At 44.1% G+C, this 21,204-nt stretch overlaps 1 protein-coding gene across 8 annotated transcripts in view; it reads right to left on the bottom strand.

Moving 5' to 3' along the window:
- The window catches only part of TSPAN4 (tetraspanin 4), a 411,890-nt gene that overhangs the window by 390,496 nt on the left and 190 nt on the right, over positions 1-21,204 (bottom strand). For 2 of the 8 annotated variants that reach the window (XR_008431354.1, XM_053944928.1), the window contains exons 2-3: positions 2,360-2,478; positions 971-1,013 (exon numbers count right to left, since the gene is read on the bottom strand). Coding sequence is in view for 3 of the 8 variants with exons in the window: in XM_053944928.1 (XP_053800903.1) it covers positions 971-1,013; positions 2,360-2,478 (162 nt within the window). In the remaining 5 variants the exon portion in view is untranslated. Of the gene's footprint in view, positions 1-970; positions 1,016-2,359; positions 2,479-3,389; positions 3,652-20,985; positions 21,087-21,204 lie in introns of those variants that run through there. The other 6 variants (XM_053944930.1, XM_053944933.1, XM_053944950.1 and 3 more) reach the window with 5 other exon arrangements.

The raw sequence follows: 21,204 nt of genomic DNA, 5'->3' as shown, positions 1-21,204 counted from the left end.
CAATCACAGGAAAAATTAACCACATCTACTCATTACACAACAGCATTGACTGACATCGTGCATCAAGTGAAATACTTTGACACTCCCAACATATAAAAATTTCTTTTACTATGTGAGCACACAAGTGTAGCCTAGCAACAACCAGAGCCAGCACCCTCTTTCACATGCATCTGACCCCAATAAAGCACATCTTTTGTCCCTAGCCCTAACAGGATTTTCTAGCAGAAAGTAGTAAAAGAACAGCACTCCCAAGAAAACTATGAACTAGACACTAATATGAACACATTAGAAGGTTTTGCAAATTTGGTTTTCAATGTCATCTTCTCTGGTTGCTCAGTGTATATAATCAAAACCCTGTTTAGCTCCAGAAGCATCTAGTGGTGCTTCATTTCAAGTCCAGGAATGTGATCCTGCTTTTTGTTTTACTTCCTCCACTCGAGATCCTGAGCTCCATCTCATAGCCACTGCAACCAAGGCTGTACTCAGCTTTCACATCCTCAACCTTCCTTGTTTTTATGTATGTATGGAAGCAGAATGCACTTTTGCTCCATACATTGCTTGTTCACAGCACCTGCATTGTCCTCCCAGCCCATCTGAGCACCACCAATCTTACACAAGTTATTCCCATCAACCAGAAAGAGAAGTAAGCTTTATAGGAAAAAACCTGTAAAGCAAAGAAGCTGCGCCCAAGGACCCCATGATCCGCATCATTCACAGTTTGGGATGCAGCACTTGGACCAGACTAGTGCCATATATGCTCCTGGAACAGAGCTTCCAGTTTAGTTTTATCCAAAAATGAATCAAATACTCTGAAGCTACTCCATTATTCAAGTGCAGTAGGGTGGGATAACAAGAATTAGCTTCAAGAAATATACTCATAATGCAATTTCACTGTCCAGCACCGGTGGTCACACAGCAGCCCATAGTCGAATTCACACTGCATTTGTTACACAGGGCCAGTACTACATACCTGGAGGGTGCAAGATGCTCTGCAGAAAGCAATGTGAGCCAACCTGAACCCAAAGAAATCTTGTCTCAATTTCCACAATGTAGGTATCTACTCAAAACCCCCAACACACAAAAAGTTTGGTATCACTTCCAAAATGCTTCTTTAAAAGTTATACCAAGTAGTATATTTTAACTGTTTCAGACAAGTGGCATCTGCATTATTTTTATGACGTAGAAGTACTTGCTTTTGCAACACATTTAGGGGACAAATTCAGGTTAGAAATAAGCAGGCACAGTAAGTGGAAGTCAGGCTGAATAAAGATAAATCTTTGGCCACCAGTCCACTGCTTTATTTGCAGAACCAGGCAGTGTTTTGACTAATTTACTAATTTATTTTATGGTAATATAAAATGCCCTGTCCTCCAGCCAGATACATTGCTTGGGTTCTTTACAGGAATTTCTGCCAAAAAAGAATTAAGGCAAATGCTAGTGCATTCTGTGTGCACTCTGACTAGACAAAAAAATTACCATTAATATACACTTTCCTTCCCAAAGCTTAAGATTAGTAGTATATGGTACATATGCATGTGGGTGTGTGAGCAGGTTTGTGCTCACACATATAGCATTAGGTGTAATTAACCGAAAATCAGGTTCTTATTTCCATGTTTAAAGGTCACATTTTCAAGAGTCTTCACTGTTTACAGGACAGACTTTGTACAATATACTTTGTAGCATACAGAGTGCTTCTTAAATTGCACACCTGAATAAGAACATCTGTCTTTTAAAGCCTAAAAGTCCCTGTGTGGTGAGTTGATACCAGATGCCCATCAAGTTACCCTATCACTTCCCTCCTCAACAGGACTCAGGGAGAAGAAAATAAGGTTTTTAAAAATTATGGGTAATAAAGGTAGTTTAATAAAGCAAAACCAAAGGCTGTGCATGGAAGCAAAGGAAAATAAAAGAGTTATTCCCTCCTTCACATCAGCAAGAAATATTCAGCCACTTCCCAGGAAGCAGGGCTCCAGTATGTGTAGAGGTTTCTCCAGAAGACAATTGTCATAGTAACAAATGCCATCCTGCTTCTCCTTTCTCTTAGCTTTTATTGCTGAGCCATCACATGGTCTGGAATACCCCTTTGGCCAGTTTGGGACAGCTGGTTCTGGCTGGTCCATCTTGAGCCAGCTGGTATTGGCCCTGACCTTCTGGCAACATCTCACAGATGTCACCCCTGTAACTTCCCACCAGTAGCCAAACCTTGCCACAAACTCAGTACATTCAAAAAAGCAAGTGGTTGGTTTTATACAGATATTTTCAGATGAGGAAAATAAGAATTACTGAAAAGCCTCACCTAATAAGTACAGTTCTCTTTACCCAAAAGTCAAACATCTCCTATTTCTGTATACAAACATACCTTTGAGAGGCAGTGGGAAATCCCAATTGCAGGTGTAATGAAGGAGCTTATATTCTTTATGACTTGTGCCAGCTGTTCCAAATCCCTGATCCAGTGCCTTGAGGAACAAGTCAGTAAACCTACATAGATAAGAAATGAGTTGTTACTTTACAAAAGAAATGGTTGCATGCCAAAAGGGCAAGAAAAGTCCTTGACCTTCCTCATCCTACTCTTTTCTGCTTTTCCCTGGCATAAGGAAAATAGAAGTCAGCTGCATTAATGGCCACTCTGTATGGGAATTCAATACTGAAACACATTTTCTAAAAACAGTCAAATCTGCAGCCTGGGGCAATTCTGGGAACCTAAGTAAGACATTTGTAAGCCTACCTCCTCCAGACTTTGTGTCAATCCACAAGCATCAGGAAGAGAATCCCAGCTTCTACTAGGAACCTCAGGTCTTAAAGATTTTTATTCCGTTTACTTGCACACCCAAGTTTTAAAACGCCCCAGCTGAAATTGCCACAACACCCAAGTTGTAAAACACCCCAGATGAAATTGTCACAACATAATAGTTATTTCCAGAGAGCAGCAGCTAAAATATATAACACATAAAAAAAATAAAAACCAGCAGGCCAGCAAAGACTGCCACACAAGACTATGTGCCTATTAGAACCTGGGAAGTTGGATTAAGCACTCAGGAGACATGGATTCCATTCCCAGCTCCAGATATGCTAGAGACAGACCCTGCCAGTCTTCTTCCATCCATCCAGAGGACATATTCCCTACACCAAGAGCCTGCAGTGCAGTGTGCAGTGCCTCAATGCTTACAGGGTCTCTGATAACCAACAGAGCAAAGACTATTTCCCTCCTTTCCATGCCTGAAGCAGGAATAGGCTGACAAAACTGCAAGCCATCAGTAACCATAAATAAGAGAGAAAAACACATAATGGAGGCAAATTATATTTGGAAGAAAACATTGAAGGGAAAGGAACAAAACAGCACTCTTTCATCAGTCGAGATGTCACTTAGTCATGATCCGGAGTGTTCACACCTGCTCCGCTCTGTCACAAACTCCCACAGCTCTGAAACGCGCCGCAGCAGCACCCCGACACCTCTCCTTCTGCCAAGCTTATAAGCAGTGTAACGGGATCGTTTTGTCATTCAAGTTTCCATTTAGTTAATCGCTGTGACACCTTCAAATCTCTGCAGTGTATTTCACGCAGAATGTAGCGCAAAGCAAAGCAGCCTCACGAGCCCAGCGCAAGCTCCTGAGCTGCTGCCCATGTGGGCAGTCCTGCCCCCAGGAGCCCTGGGCTTGGCATCCCGTCTTACCTGTGTGCTTGGCCTTACTAACAACCCTGTTCTGGTTGGTTCTGCTCCCCATCGTTCCTTTTTTTTGATCTGTGATATCATAAAGGTCTCAGTTCAGAGAAATTCTTCGGCACATGCTGCTCTGCCTTGACTAAGGCAGACCCATGCAAGACAGATCTCAGACCAAGGAAAGGGACCAAGGGACTAAGAAGGACTAAGGAGGAAATTCTCCATGGACCTTTTAGGTACAAGGTATCTAGGACAAATAGACTTTGAAAGTCCTTTGATGTACTACTCTCAGTGCCTTCACAGACTTGAAAACCTTTGGAAATGTACCTCTGAATGCTTAGCTGAACAGGGATTTGTCAGTACTTTGCTGAATAGAGATCCAGACTACAGGAGCATAAACGATACAGGATAATTACTTTCTGTTCTTTGAAAAGTTCTGTTCAGTTCCCATTTTTCATTGCCTCAGCAACAGCAATTTATCTATGTTACATACATGTGGACCTATTCCAATCAGCTCCTTCTCCGTTACCATGTGTCTGGCAAGTGATACATGGAATGTTTTGTTTTTATAATAAACATTCTCTCTCATTATATGGCAATTTCAATTACTTAAACAAAAAAGTTTATATAGCACCTTCCAAAATCAAATTGCTTCTTTCTTTGAGACATACTGGTGACATATATACACCAGCATAAAACAGCAGCATAACCCTCCATTCCCAAATACAGCTGCACACAGCCACATGGATTGTTGCCAATAAAACATAAGCTTCTGCCTCCATGGAAGTGAATTAACTTCTATAGACTGAAAATAGGAAGGAAGGAAGAATAAACAGAAATGAATGTCAGGTCTTGTAACTCATATTTGTGCCTGCATGTGGTTGAGCGTTGACAATTTCCAAGGCAAGACAACGGGCATATTTATAAACATTTTTTTTTTTGCAATACAATTAGTGGATTTATGGTTTTCAACCTTGACTGTTCCAAAAGTCCTAGGTAACCTATCCTATTTGGTCAGACATCCTCTTTTGACTCCATAGTATGGAAACTAGAGCACTGTCCTGATTCCCAGCTCCTGGTCTTCTGCCACAGACTCTGAACCGCTACAACCAAATGATCTGGGCAAGCACAGAGCCACCCCTCCCTCTGACATATCCAGAACTGGGGTGTTTATCCAAGCCAAACACTATGGCTGTCTCTACACAGCAGCTTCTAACGAAGCTGGTAATGAATCTTTGGCAACTAAGTGCCTAATTTATAGACAGAGCTCTAGTTCATGTTGTTGCAAGGCTAAGCCCTGTACACAAGCAGCCAACCAGAATTATTTTATGTCTGTACAGTGAGAACTTTCAGCTCCCATACAACTGTAAAGCATGCTGCTCTGAATGCTCTAGCAAGTTATTACCAGCAGCTTATGTATGTGCAGTGTGTTTTTTCTATCCACTGCAGTACTTGAGTGCTGCCATCAAACCAATTCAGAAAAAAAACTATGACTCCTATTATTCAGTCTTGAACACAACATACACACCCTTTGCTCATCTTACTTCTATCACTGCTCAAAACTCATAAAATCAGTTAATCCCAGGTCCAGCGCTTGTTCTGCCAGACATCCCACAGCAAAGCACTGAATAATATTCTGACCACCCCCAAAACTTACCAATACCCACCTCAGGTAGGCTCAAATCTCATCTTGAGAACAGCAAAACCTGTGCAAAGAGCATGTAAGTGCTGTAGCCAAACAACGCATCCCACTGCCGGTGAATTTATCTATTTAATGACAAAGCACCATTCAGCATAACCAGGTACCAACTCAAAGCCAAGTCAGCAGGAAAGAGCTCCAGGTACAGCTCAGCTGTTTCACCAGCAACAAAAACTGCAACATGGATACCATCACCTGCAAACCACAGAGATGTCAACCCAAGATGGCTCTAAGATGGAAAAAGGAGAAGAACTACCCTACAGCAACAGACATTAATATTTTGGATTTTTTTTCTGGACTAAGTCTATGGAAGAATTAATTCAATTATTTTTCTGTACTGCTGATTAACCATCCAAACAGAAAATGCTGGCTATTACAAATCTGTCTTCTTCCTTTCTCTTTCAAAAGATACTAGCTACAGCCCAGATACTTACGTATAGAAATTCTGCCAGGCATGTTTAATGAAAGCTTTACCTTCTGTCACTGCATTCTTAACGTAGAGAATAGTGTATCTTTTACCTTTCAGCATCATAATGAAAAACTAACTCGTTCCATGGAATTGAAGAAAATACTGGGGGCTAGCAGAGCCCTATCAAGAGACAGATTATTTATCTACTTGGGTGCACATGCAAGAGTAAACTTGTCACAACTAAGGGGAAAAGGGAAAGGTAGCAAAGCTGCTGTGCTAACATTCTCCTCTTCTAGACCTCCACACAGCCCAGTGCAGTAAGAGGTACGGTGTTCAGAAACAGCAATAGAGCAAAAGAAGGTTGGAGAAATTACTGGCCTCTGAACAGGAACTATTGGCAATCCAGGGTGCTGGCTTACCACAGCGTGCACCCTGCCCCTGACCAGGAGTGGGGAAGACACGTTCTGGGTAGACAGCCTAGAAAGGAACACAATGCCCTTCAAAACAACAAAAACTGCAGCCACAAACCAAAATAAGTGTAACCAGTGCCAGCTTTCCAGGGAATAGATGTTGTCCGGAGCTGTGCGTGGCCCAGAGACACCCAGTGGCTGACTGGTACATCACAAGCACATGCAATGCATGGAAAGGTTAAGGAAAGCATCCCCTCAGTTCATTTATTTAGTACAACCTTGGGCTGGCGCGATGCTTATCTGCTCATCTCCAGTTCTCAGACTGGGTGAGGGAATAGATAAGAAGATCTAGGGGAGAGGCCTGATTCTGAACAAGTGACAAACAGTTAGAAAGTGCAAGGAAAAGAGAAATTGGCAAGGTTTCACACTATGCATTGTTTTCCAGCTGTAGATGTTACCAACTTACTCTGGCCTTTCCTAAGGAAGTTCCTGTGGTCAAGACTCTGCCTTATTTGAGGTCTCTGGCTGTGTTTGGGTAATCATTACCGGCAGTCTGAGATAGAAGCAAGTGCTGTGCCACACTGAGGGTCAAATGTCAGCTAAATGCTGCTTGTTGATCTGCTAACATTGCCAGCAGCAGCTATACTTCCTGACTTAAAGGAGATTTAATGGCCCAACAACAACTTGTCAAGGTATACATGCAAAATAAAAGGCATCTCCCTTCACATCACTAGGAGCATAGGACCAGGCTCTGGACTGGAAAAAAAAAAAAAAAAAAAAGATAAATAGATCCAACTTGAAGCCAGCTTTTAGTAGCTCTACAGAAGTACAAGCAGAGTTTTCTTAGCCCAAGTAGCACCAGAACTACAGAAAGTGACATGCACTATGGGCCTGCCATGCACTGCTCTCCAACACTAGGTTTGATTCTATCCAGCCCAGCTTTAGGCAGTCATTAAATACCCAAGTTTAGCAGATCACCACAGTCAGCTTTTTCTAATGGAAATGGAGAAGGATGGACATCTCTTTCCATCTAGATGATGGAAATCATCATCTAGACATTAGCATCTCTGCACCTTGTATTTCAGACCCATCAACTAAGTAGCAGGTACTAGGAACAACTACACAGGGTCAACTAGACAGGATTAATATTATGCTCCCTTACTTTGCCTGCACTGTTGTTATATCTGAGTAGCAATGCTCAATTTGGATAAAAGTAAATGTATTCCCCAGAGAGAGAGAGAAATCCATGTTTTAAGCTGCTTTGTGGCTCCTTCTGAAAAACAAAAGGATAAACTTTGCTTACAACCCATACCACATGCACAAGGATAAATGTAACCTTCACCCAAATGCCAATTTCCAGCAAAGACAACTTTTCTTTTTTTTTTTTTTTTTAAGAATTTAATTGCAATTTTTCTAAGAAAACAGTGCTTTTTGGAAATAGCAATAATATCATACCAAGGGAAAAGTAACAGGTCAAGGGCATGAGTGGGTGACCTTACTGTGATCATTCTACCTAAGAGACTTCAGAACAGTTCTATTCCCTGGCAGAAAGCTCAGAGATGCAGCACTAGTAACCCAGAAACACTACAGTGACTCACTTGTGTTCAGTCAACTCAGATGCTCAGGGGAAACAACAAAGGCATCAAACAGGACACGGACCAGCCAAGCAGATGCAATATGGCAGCACAACCTGGACTCGAGCCATAGCTCCTTACGCTGAATTGTTGGCACCTCACTTTCTGCCTCACATCTCATAAAATAAGCCCTCTTTTAGCAGAGGTTTGACCTACTCATGAACATTACTGATAGCCATAGGTGTTCTCGGAACAAACTGATCGTGGAATAACAACAACAAAGAAAACAACACAGGGAGATTTTATGTTCCAACATTCCTGGCCCTAAACACACAGAGAGGAAGTGAGGGAAACATCACCAGCAATGCAGGAAAACTCAGACAGAGCAGCTGTATAAACCTGAGGAAACGGGGCAGGCAAGGCTGATCACTAAGAACAGCATGACCAGCATGAAATGAGAGCACAAACAAGCCCAGAAGGCTTGAGGTCCTCTTGCCAGGGGAAGGCAGCTAGCCCCCTTAAATCACACTTGGTATCTGCTCCTGTGCTCTGCTATTGAATTGGCAAAAATAAAATAAGAACAGGCAGGGGACAGAACTAGGCCAGCTGCAGCCCCCTTTTCTCAGTTGCTCCCAGCTCCAGCTTTCAGTATTTGCCTTTCCTCAGCCCTGCCCATGACACCCCTCATCAGCTACCCCCAGTATAACTCAGATTCGAGGGACTTGTTCCACACCACTGTGCAGAGAGACACTCACACACACACACTCATTAGTGACACACATAAGCAACAAAAAACTATGAGAGATGGCTCCTTCTCCTCCCTTCCTCCTCCTGTGTCTTTAAAGTATCATTGTTTTCTCTGTGAAGTTTTTAAAGAGAAAACAGAAATGAAATTAAATGGGAGGGTTGTAAAACCTGTCTGGTACAAAATACCGTACACATAATGCCTCTTCTCCTCCATGAGCTGCAAAAGTAAACAGCACCTTCTCTGGCAGGAGAAACAGGGCTGTCTTATGTAATCAGGGGATGGAGGGAGAGAAAAGGGTCAGGAAAAACATACACTGCCCACTGTTCAGAGAAGAAGAACTTTCAGCAGCCATGAGTAAGAAGACTGCAGAAGTGACAGCTTTGCTACCTCCCTGCCCAGCTGGCACTCTGACCTGCCTAGAAGCAGCATCCAAAACCACAGGAAAGGCTGGCTTTGTTTCCAACACTGCTGGCTGGTGGCCTTATACACAGGATGACAGAACGCTGCTTTCCTCACAAGTTATGATGGGGCAATTTATTTTCATTGGCATGAGCAGAGAAGGAGTGCCAGTCTGATCCACCCTGCAGCAGCAGGACACTGTGAAAGGCAATTTTGCACATATACCTCATACAGTCATAACACACTCAGACACCTCATACTGTCATTGCACACACCCTGCCTTAGAATGAAACCGTTCAACAGAGACCTCTGCCTTCAGAAGATGAACCAAGGTATCTACAGTCAGAATTTGCAACTTTCCATACTCATCATCCATGTGCTGTTACATCAACATAAAAGCCTGTTTTGACTCCCTTCATGGCTATCATCTCCCCACTCTCTTACATTTCCACAGCAGTCTGCCCTATAAAGTCACAGGGGGATTTCCCCATCCCTCTGACATAATTTCCTCCTTGTTACACACCCTGTCCAGTCCATGCCACTTGGACAAGCTGCAGGCTGTGTGCTGGGTAGAACCTAACAGATTCGTCCTAATCCATGAACCCCTGCTGACAAATCAAGGCCAGACTAGTGAGCAACAACTTGCTGTGCATCTGTGGCAATTCAAACTGTTCAAATCTAGAAATACCAACAGTCACACTCTGCTATCATCACCTGCACACAGGCATGCACTTGCACTCACAGGTACAAAACACCCACCAGGCTTTTTGCAATCTCATTGACTTCTTTGCTTCCCAGTCCCTCAAATTTGTTGTGTCCACTCTGACCCTTAAGACTTAACACCCAGGCAGCTTGGCATATTGGATTTCAGAAAACCTTTCTCCACAATACTTCCAGCTTTCAGTGAATCCCTTACACACCAGCTCTTCCAAACTGTACTCAGAAACAGGTCCTGTTTGCCACAACATCCATGCAGCTCACCAAATGCTGAGCTCTATGGTAGAACCGTCATATGTAAATCCTCACATATGGCAAATCAAAAAGAGATGATCCATATCAAGGGAAAGGAAGAGAGGAGAGGGACACCAAGCAAACAACTTAAATGGCTGCTAAAACCATCAGTGTATCAGCTGCAATAGCAGCACTTTGGAGAGGATTTTTCTGGGGCTTTTTATTATTATCTGCAGAAGGCAAGCCAAGAAAAAGAGAAATATATGGAACCAAGCCCTGCATCTGAACAAGCTCTCTAGAAGCAAATACAGACACGTTTCAGGGCTGGCAGAACACTGTGCTGAAATTAAGTGGTGTGGGCTGTGACAGAAACACAATTTTTCAGATCTGGTAATGCATGCCAGTGAGTAAAACTTCCATAGGCTGTACAGCAGCACCTAAATATTTGTCCTACTGCTGTTCATCCATAGCTGGCACACATTCAGAGACTACAAAGACAAAGCCAAACCAAAGCTCAGACTGACTTTTCTACCTCCAATTTGCATTGCACTTTTCCCTCCAGGGATCTTTCATGGCTTGGTTTGGATTCCATCCCAGCTCAGTCCCAAACAAAGAGATGTATCAAGTAATTTCAACACACTGACACATTTCATTTTGAATTTAAGTATTTGAAATTACTTTGAATGCACATTCATGACATTTCAATACTCTACTGGATAACTTTTTAATCCACCCATTTCTCACCCCATGGGTAGAGTGTAGGGCAGTGAGTCTAAACTAAAACCAGAAAACTGCTCCAGGACAGAATGCAAGCTCTTTGGGTGCAGTACTGTTTGCCCATGGGAAATTAAAACCTCATTACTAGCTATTCGAAATTTGGTTGTACCAAATACTATCCACCATGAACAGGACACAGCCATGAGTCTGCAGCAAAAGGAGACTCCATGAGGCAAATAAGGTAGTTCTGACTTTCACCCTTTTCACTGCAGAGGCAGATAAGGGAACAACTAACTACCAAATGTCTTGAGAATGTAGAGAATACAAAGGACCAGAGCAACTCTGCAACTTAATCAAAAGCCTGCCAAAAGAACAAACTACATACCTACAAGAAAATACTATCAGGAGGGGTCATCAAAACCATTTTCCTCACTGTAACAAACAACTTGGACAGCAGTAAAGGATAGCTGGCTCACCCATAGCAGCAGTTCCCTTTAAATTGACTCCCATGCATGGTCAGTGGGGCTTCCATTGCCAAAAGCCACAGAGCGCAAAAGCAGTCTGACTTTGGATGAATCCTTGCTAGGACTGAAACCTGCAGAGGTCAATTGGGTGCACACAGAAAGAACTCTAGCAAGGAAAAGAAAAAAGCCAGAAAACAATGCTTAATAAACTTCCTTACAGAAAATCTTGTGTGTTCTTACACTGGCTAAAACAATGGCCCAGAAATCGTTCTCCTTTTGTAATACAGTACAAAAGAACCTGAAACCAATATTGTCTAGCAATGGCTCATCATGTGTCCCATGAATCAAGGCCCTGGCAATAACCCAGCAGCCACAAGGCTTATGACAGCTTTCTCAGGAACTTATGAGATTTTGACTTCTTTCCAATAAGGCCCTTAGGCTCCCAGAGGAATCCTCAAACAGCTTTACAAGCCCAAGGGTCAGGCCAGTGACAGCAAAACGAGGGTACCCAAAAGGCACTGCAATGACAATCCCACAGCAGAGCAAGAAAGCAAACTGATGCAAAACAGATCCTCAATAAATTGGCCCCAACTATAATTTGAACTGTAGGGCACTGCCAAAATGAAATGGTCATTTACTGACAGAGAAAGCAAAGAAACATAAAACCTCAATAGAACAGTAAGAGATCACAGACAAATTTTAGAAAGCCTAACACTGTATCTAGATGAAGAAAGCTTCTCTTCTACTTCTGAGCATAACTCTGTGTCCTCACCTCTAGCAGGAGACCAGGATGTTCTGGGCAGTTCTTGCTTTCTCCTATAAAGGCATTCTATTATCCATTCTCCAAGTAAGAAATTCTCTTGTGTGTGACAAAGAAGTCCTAATCATCCCAGAATCCCTTTCCTCCTGATGTCCTGATTCCATGGCAAAGGCAGAATGCCCAAACAACAGCAACAGTACAAGCAGAGCTGCTGCAGCACAGCTCCAGCCCACCACCACCACGACTGAAGTTAAGAATACTGGAAATAGGGCACCATGCTGGCACTTCTCTACAGCAGCAATATCTCTTCTGAGCTCCAAAGACTGTTCTTCAATCCATAAAGTGGCTGCACATATGCTGGGGGAAAAGCCATTCTTTTACCCACATACCATTTTGTTTTGCAGAACAAAAGAAAAAATATATTTGCTCAGCAAGTATTTTAGGAGGACCAATTATTTCTGCTTTAAACTGACCCCACATACTGAGGAAGTTACTCAACAGAGAAGCAGAAAAACACCTCTCCTTTGCAGAAATGCAAATACATCCAAACACACCTCTGGCCCCATTGCTGATAGGTGGCATCCTTTGTGTAACACTGCCCATGGCTAAGATTCACCCACATTGCAGATAACAACTCAGTTATTACAGACCTAAACAGAATTTATACACACATTCATCTTCCAAGGCTTCTCAATACCAACAGAAAAAGCTATATTTCACAGGATTCAGGCACTTTCTTAATATTAAGCTTTTTAGTTTCTCTACTGAGAATGGCAAATGTGATAAATGAAGAAAAGAAGCAAAGCACCTTGACAAGGTCATACAGGGGGCTTTTAGGAAAAAGCCATGTCTGGGGTGACGTCCCAGGGTAAAGAACCCACATCCATGCTCTCAGCATGTCACTCATCAGGCCAGGTGGGTGAAACACATTTCACACGGGTGAAATATGAAAAGATATCTTTGTTTATGCCTATTTTGAAGAGAGCAAACTTAAGGAATCAAAATAATTTGGGGGCACCCAAAATACTCAGCATATCCTGGAGGAGAGGAGGAAAGTGCTCTTCAGATATTTTTGGGGAGAGCAGAGACATACACAGTAAAGTACCCTTTTAGGTCAGGCCAGATTTTTAGGTTTGAAGGCAAGCTGCAAACAAAACTGCAACCTTGATCTCAAAGTTCTTTTTACTTAGGCCAAAAACTAATGCAAAACCCCAACCAAACCCAGCAGTCCCTGGGCACATCTCAAGCTGCCTATTGTTCCAGGTGGACTTATCAATCACCACAGACAACCCCCTCTGATCAGGTCATATGATTGAAGGCTGTACTTTATTATTCCCTCACACCAAGACCAAGCGAAGCAGCAGCAGCGGTATCAGATCAGACAGAGGAGCTGCTGCCCTTCAGAGCAGGCTCCTGAGTAAGTGCTCCCTGATGTGCACATGGGTGTGACTTTGCTGTGCACAGCAGGAACGCAGGAGTAACCACGCCACGGGCACCACAACTGACTGAGTTTAAAGAGGCAATGCAACCCAAACCCAGGAAATTCAGAAGTCAAGTTGGTCTCGTGTCCTGAATTTATTAGAACTTCTAGACTATTTAACCCAGTAATGGTGCAGCATTCCCAAACACTGTACAAACGCTAAAGAGTGCTGAACGGCTGGGTAGAGGCAAGAGATGATGGAAAACTCAGTGAAAGCAAGCCCCCCATGGCTCAGTCCCAGTTGCACCACTGTGCAGCCCTCAAGGCTTCTCTGCAGCAAGCTGGAGACCCTCCCTCAGTCCTGGGGCTACCACTCCCCACAGCTTCCCAACGTTCTGCTACACCAGCACCACTGTGTCATGATTAAAATGCTAGATCTGGCTCTTGAATAAAAAGAAATTTACCTGCAAGCAAAACAACTTCAAAATCCATATTCATAAAAAGTGTTTGAGGAATGTAGAGGCCTCTCTCTTTTACCCATTGAAACGCAACAGTCCTTGGTCTTTCGTATAAAACATGCCGCAGTTTCTTTCTTTCCTGCAGCGCAGTCATTGTGCGTGTGTTTACCACTGTATTACCTCAATATTTTTGCTCAAAAAAGCGCTTCCCTAACAAAAAGGAATTCACTCATACAAAGCAAACTGTATTACTTCTGCAAAATTTCATTTGAAAATCCACAGCTGAAGTGCAGGACCCCTACAGTTCCCAGTTCTGCAGTGTGACAGCTTCCGCATCCCTTGTGAGATGAAGCATGTCACCTTAATGCATGCTTAAGGTGAGAGAACGACCAAGCTGATGGGCTTCATCACCCTAAGGACACAGAAAGTGACATCCTTAATCTGATGAGAGGCACTAAAGCAGCACCTATTAATATTTTATGAAACATTTGGCTGTTTTTAATTTTAAAAACAGCATCTCAATAAACAAAGCAATGGAAGATTCCCTGTGGATGGTACTATGATAGGTGCACAGCAACCCACTCTGCTGAGTGGTAACATCGTACCCAATGCATCAAGTCTGTCCTCCTCCCCACATCCATGATGGAAGAGCTGTACACTGGGAGGTCTCGGGCTCTGCACACCACCAGCGACTTTTCCAGGAATAGTCGTCTTTCACCAGAATACAGTGCAGAGCAGAGGCAGCTTTGAAAATGGTTTAAGACATCCAGCTTCCATCTAGCACCTTAATCTGGACACAACAGGCTGACATGACCAAGCTGAAGAAGTTGCTTTAATCAGAAAAAAATACCTTTTCTTCCCTATTTGCCCAGCCCTGGAACAAGATTACAGACACAGACTGACATGAAACACAAAATGCAAGCATCCCACTTCATTACTACTGAACACTTGCTTTATGTTTATCTGCTTCCTTAAGCAGACACTCCTGGCCACTGTCAAGAGATAAGGTACACAGCAAGATGCATCTCTGCTCCTATTTATAGCAATCATTTTCTATTCCCACTCCCATGAAGGCTTGCAAGGTGCAAGACTGGCCAGAAGACAAATGGAAGAAAAAGTCTGAGCACCAAGTTTGATTACAGACATAAGCATCCCCCAAAGGATAACCTTCAGCAGAGCCTGCTCTTTAATCCTGGGGTCCAAATACATCCATCACCACTTATGAGAACCTCAGAGATAAGACTTAAAAATAAGTTAGAACATCTCCCACCCTGCTCCTTTTCATTGGAATTCAGAAATTCATACATGCCATGGTAAAGTACTACAAGAGGGATGGCTCCCTACAGTGCCTTTAGAGATAAACCCTGATGGGAGGGGGCCCATGAATACACCCAGAGAAAAGGGTTCCCAGCCAAAGGCAGGAAGCATATCAGAGGCAAAAGCACATCCATGAGCTCAGTGGGAATATGCAGTCTTCTCTCTATGGAAGAACACCACCTTGGGGCTTTTCTCTTCAAGCATTAATAATTGACAAGTCCTGCCCTCACCTCAACTACACAGTCCATTCTTCCCTCCGGGGGAAAAAAAGATTTTTGCAGAAATTAAAAGCACTATCTCAAGAAAGGGGATTATTTTGTCATCTGAGGACACTTACATGGAAGAATAGAGCTGATGGGCAGTCTTTCTGATTAAAATGCTGCCTCAGGATATTACTCTCCCCCTCCAACATAAAACAGCCAATTAGGCTGTGATATATTCAAGTACTAAATACTTTTTCTTATAAAATATGTCAATCCAAGACTGGCAATACTTTTGCCTTGAAGTCACCTTACTAAGAAGAAACATGACAAATAAATCCAGTCTTAAACTAGTTAAATACTGACATCTGAGGAAGTAGAAAAGTAGGGAATAGACAGGTCTACTTTTCAATCCCATCACAGAGCTTAAAAAAAAAATAAAAGGGGAGGACAGGAGGGCTTCATATCCATGAAGAGTCATCTTACCCTTTCATTATTAATTTTATATACACATGCATACATACACACAAGTATACTCACCTTTCACCTACAGCAGGCAAAATTTTCATAAAACCTCTGCAGGTACAAGAGCATATTAAACTGAACAGCACAAAAATCTGTTCATGGTCTCCAACACAATGGTGTCAGATGACCACCCTGATGACTCTCAGACAACTCTCTTACACCACATTAAAAAAAAAAAAAAAAGTCATTATTGAAACAAGAACTGTCTTTGTGGAGCATCCACCCATAGCTAGAACACCACATCAGCTCTCACTTGTAAGCACAGCCAGGATCATGGATGGTCCAGCTATGCTTTTCCACAGCCATATCCTGCCTCCAAGGGCCCAGTGGAACAGCTCTTGAACACAGGAGACAGGGATGGCTCCACAAAGCTTAGAAAGTTACAGAATTCCAGCACTGCTCACCATCTCCCAGTCTGTCAGCAGGCGCAATCTCTAAACATGCCACAGAGATCCTCAAAGATCTCTCTATGAATACCTGGATGCCAAGAGTCCTGAGCAGAGAGCACCATCCCAGCATCCTAACTCCTATTTAGTGAAGCAGAATAAAATCTCTGCCCCACAAAAATAACATAAATAACAACACCTCTGCCCCCTTCTCAAGTAATAGGCAGCGATCTTTATACCTAACACTAGAACATCTTAAATCATTTTATGGGAAAACATTTCCATCTACAGGACTTCCTCATATACTCTATTTGGCAGAGACATCTGTTACTCAATATATATATATATATATTTCATCTAAATCCCACCTTCTGAATGGTTCCATCAGTTGTCACTAATGAAGCTTCGTGTGCAAAACCAAATGTATTCTGCCCCCATTAGGAAGCCAATTACAGCAGAAAAAACAAGCAATTAACAAGGTGCAAAATAAACATCTTGCCACCTGCCTTTTAATAGCAACCCCATTTCAAGCAAGTCACAGTCTCAGCACAGCTTACAGAATTGGCAACTGATATTATATATGTATTTATGCAGCAGCTGTTCTTCATTGCAATAAATATTACAGGCTTACCAGATAAGGTCAGCATATTTAAAAAAACAAAGTATTAAAACCTGCTTGAGGTCCTGAATGATGCTTTTAATGAAATCAGCAGCATCAGGCTTGTGTGGTATTACAGTAGAGCTGCAGTCACATCCCCAGCTTAGAGAGATTTCTCCTCATTTCCTCCTTGCTTAGCAGCTTCAGTATTTGTTTCACTAAATCCAAGGGCCTGAGCAGCTCTTAAATAGTGTGTGGGGCAACCAACAAGACAGAGCTCTACAGAGCAGATAAGTCTTTCCTGCTTCCATCATCCCTGCCTCTCCTTGGCCCTCTCCACCTCCCCACCATCACATCACTACACCCAATTGCACTGTGGAGCTGAGGGAAGAAAGTCATTCACTAAAAAGTACTTTAAAAAAATAATCAAGGGGAAAACAAATCTATATTTCATCCCACTCCTCGCTCCTTAAGCCTTCATGCCTTAGAGGGGAAAGAAGGACTTCCAGAGGGAGTCGCTTTCCTTCACCCTTTGTGGAATAGGAAGAATGACACACTTCTGAGTAGTTAACCAGGACTAGAGAAAGCCCAGGAGTATGTCTGCAGGATTTAGCAAACTTGGAGTGGAAAATGTGCCTGAAAAAGTAACAGCCAATCTTCATTCTGCATGTTTGTTTTTGTATGTTTCCCTCTTGCTCTGACTCTCTACTGCTATGTAAATTATTTATATACATTAAACTTTCCATTTCACATTTCAGTTCCTGACTAATGTCCTATTTAACCACTCATTTCACAATTCATGTGAGTCTTCCCCTTAGGATTCTTCCCTCTCTGGCCTCGTTGGGATCCTCAAGGAGTAAAACACTGAATATAGTACTTCTGCCATTGTGCACAGGTTTCTGAGTGTTAGTTGGAGATGGAGAGAAAATTGTCAACATTCTTTCTCTAAATAACCACAGGGAGCAACAGGGAATAGAGCTTTCAACTCCAAGCAGGGCCAACAGGGCTACCCACAGCTTTATAGAAGTCTGCATCATGATCAATAGCACTAAAACAATCCTTCACAGAAAAGCTGTTGTAAAAAGTCCTATATTTAAATAACAATTCACTACCCTTGAATACCATTGGCAAGTCAGATATTAAAAGACCCACGTGTTTAGTTCTGGTCATTATCGAAGTGTATACAGAATAAGCAAAGTCAGAAAAAGGGGAAAAACAACAGGAGGTGAAAAGTAGTGAAAGGTCAAAATATTCCAGACTCGTGACAGTGCACACCTAAACCGGACCTACTGCAGCCAACAAAGTAAAAAAATACCTTTTAGCTACCAGTTTCTCATGCTACCAGTGCAAGTGCAGAGATCCCACAAGTCTTTCCTCCAGCCCTAATTACAGGGACAGGGTCAGAAAAGATACAATCTGCCAGCGTGAGCTGCAGGAGGTCATATGGCCACTACAGAAGTATTTTAGGAGTAGTTCAATCCGCCAGGTCACTTAACTGACTTCATTTCTGTTTGTTTTCTAAACAAGCAGCAATATTTTCCCTTGCATTTTGTGGATGGGAGAACAGGAAGCAGAGGCTACTCCTTAATCACCAGCCTAGGATTTCAGTATACATCACTAACAATGCCATGGAGCAGCGATGCCTAGCTGCATTTTACAGATCTAAATCCACCACAAACTGCCAAGAAGGAGCCTCATCCCAACAGTGACAGTGGGTCAGAACACTGTCAGCTTTCAGAAGTTGTTCAGATCACAGGAAGAAGGCGGGTGTGTTATCTACACTGCCTCACAACAAATCCATGTGACAGAAGCTGCTCAAGCTGCTCCAGCTGCACATCAAGAAAGCAGCCCAGAGTTCTCAAGCTTTCTTCAACTCGATTAATTCCAGGGCAGTCTCTTCTGCTTAATGCTGATGAGGGCTCCAGTGGGTTTTCTGACCAGCAGGCTGCCTGAAGGCCCAAAGAATCAGCAGTTTGAAGACTGCTGCTTATTGAAGGTGGCAAGAGACCAGAAATGTGGTAAGAACTTACTGTGAGAAAGAGTTGTACTTCTAGTTCTAAGAGCTGGGACTTCAATTCTTGCAATTCTTCTTCAAAGGATGCTTAAAGAGACACAGTTCTTGAATTCTTTCCGCCCTCTTCAAAAAGATGGCTGAAGGGATCAAATTTCCCTAAACACTAACAGCTGAGTGCCATCAGTACCCAGCTCACCTGAACAAGAGTGGAAAGCTGACAATGCCACAAATGGCTCAAGCTGCAGTCCTCCTAATCAGCGTGAGCTAACAGCCCATAAAACACTGACTAATTCCCAAACAGTCACATGTGTGCACATTCTCCCACAGCTCTTCTAAACAGACTTCTGCAGCTTGGCAAATGGTCAGATTAAGCAGAAGATGCTTTCGGTATGTAGCAGTCTCTCCAGGTCAAAGTTCATAAAAATCTTTACAATTTCTAGGATCAAAGCAGATACAGCCATGAAAGACGTATTAGTTCATTAGGTCCATCACCCAGCTAAAGCAGGTTACCCAGAAAAGACACGACAAAGTTAAAGTAATGGCGTGCAAACAAGCCGAGTACATTTTGCTTTGAAAAAAAGACACTAAGCAAAGTCAGATATGTGAACTAGGTCCAAAAGTTAAAGTTCAGTTTTGTTTTTAAGAAATAAGCAAGCACATTTCTACAAGGCAGCTATAAAATGCTAACCTATATCTAATGATGTGGCTCAGCTATGAAGCCCAGCTCCAGCCCCTCTTTCTCACTCTCAATTGCAAATTTCCATCTCCAAACACAAATGCCTTTTACCACATAGTTCAGTAAGAAAATTACTTTGGAGCCCTGGTACTGAAAATGCATCAAAGCACAATCTTCAAATTCACAACTCCCCACCCCCTCCAACCCCTGAAAGAAAATCAAAGGATAAAAAGACATGGTTTTGCTCCCACTGGCCTACAATAACTATAATGATCATAATCTAGAGATCGCAGGAGGTTCATCTACCCTCCATGCCAAGTCAATTCACTTCATTCACAACTGTGCATAATTATTCCTGCGACTGCAAAAATTACTCTTTTCACTAGCAATAGAATTGTAAAAATGCTTTCAACCTCAAGCCCTTATTTATTAAAACAAAACTATTTGCTTTTTTATGGTTCATGTTAGGTCTGGCATTTCTGTGCAGAGGGTCAATAATCCAGTCGTTCAAAAAATAGTCACAAAAGACGTATTAACATAAGCTGTGCATTAAGAAACAATTATTTATATGCCTGACATTAATGGCTCTGCGCTGTGCACTGTATCAACTCACAGATACTTTAGCTGGAAAATAATAACACTTTGGGAGAATTTCTGCTCTCCTAAGGACAATTAGCATAACGCTAACGGTGAAACGAGAGAGCAATAAGGACTGACAGAGGAATGCTTCATCCCAGAGTCTCCAGAACAGCGGTGCCTGTCCCCAAAGTTTTTACCCATCACAGCACGCTTCCCTCCGCTAAGCACACACATCCGGTGCCTAATGCTTCCCCAATCCTTAGATTAAGGAAATGCGAGTAAGATGCATTATCCTCTGCCACCAGAGCTCCCCGGCGCGGGTGCCCAGCGGGACCGGTCGCGCTGCCCGCAGCCAGCCGCTGACTGTCCCCCGGGCCGGGGCAGGGGCCCCGGCCGCCGCCGAAAGGCTCCTCTCGGCGCGGGCACCTCCGCGACAGCAGGTGGTACCCGGGGGCAGCGCACACCTCTGGGAGCTCAGCCGCGCACAGGTCACAGCAGGGCGGAGCGGCACCGCGAGCTAACGGGACGGCGCCGCGTCCCAGATGGCCCCGGAGTTTGGAAACTCTCGGAAACCCGCAGCCACCGCAGCGCCCGCAACTCGGCCGGGGCTCGAGGGCGAGTGCCACCAGAGAGACATCGCCTGTCCGGGCTGTACGGAGCCGCGGCACAGCCCCGCAGCGCCGGGAGCGGGCTGTGTGCCGGGCTGTGCCGCCGCCTCCCGCCCGAGGGAGCCGCCGAACCGCGGGCAAAGATCCCCGAGCGACGCCGCGAAGCTGCGCTGACAGGGTCGCGACACGGCGACAGCGGCGGGTCCCACCGCCCCCCGTTCCCCTGCCCCGGGGGAGCGAAGGATACACCGCGCCGGCGCCCCTGCCCGCGGCGCGGCGGAACGCGGGGCTGCCGCGGGGCGCCCCGGCTCGTCCCTCAGCCCTGCCCGCCGGGATGCCCACCCTTCACCCCTCCGCCGGAGCGGGCGGGCAGCTGCCGCGCCGCAACCACCAGTTGCGCTTCCCGCTGCGGTACCTCAGCCAGGATGGGATAAGAAGCCCACACGCTGCCGAAGCCCTCTCGCAATGCAACAAGTGCCCGCCCGGGCGCGGCGGGAGGAGGCGGCGCGGGGGCGGTCGCGGTGCTGCCGCTCAGCGCTCGGGGCGCCCCGGCTGCCACTCACCGCGCCGCGCGCCCAGCGCCGTCGCGAGCCCGCCCCCCCCCCGCGCGCGCGCGGGCGCGCGCCCTCTCTTG

The sequence above is a fragment of the Vidua chalybeata genome, chromosome 6 (assembly GCF_026979565.1).
Source record: "Vidua chalybeata isolate OUT-0048 chromosome 6, bVidCha1 merged haplotype, whole genome shotgun sequence".
NCBI lineage: Eukaryota > Metazoa > Chordata > Aves > Passeriformes > Viduidae > Vidua > Vidua chalybeata.
The sequence above is the reverse complement of the archived record's forward strand: the minus strand, read 5'-3'. Positions and strand labels throughout refer to the sequence as shown.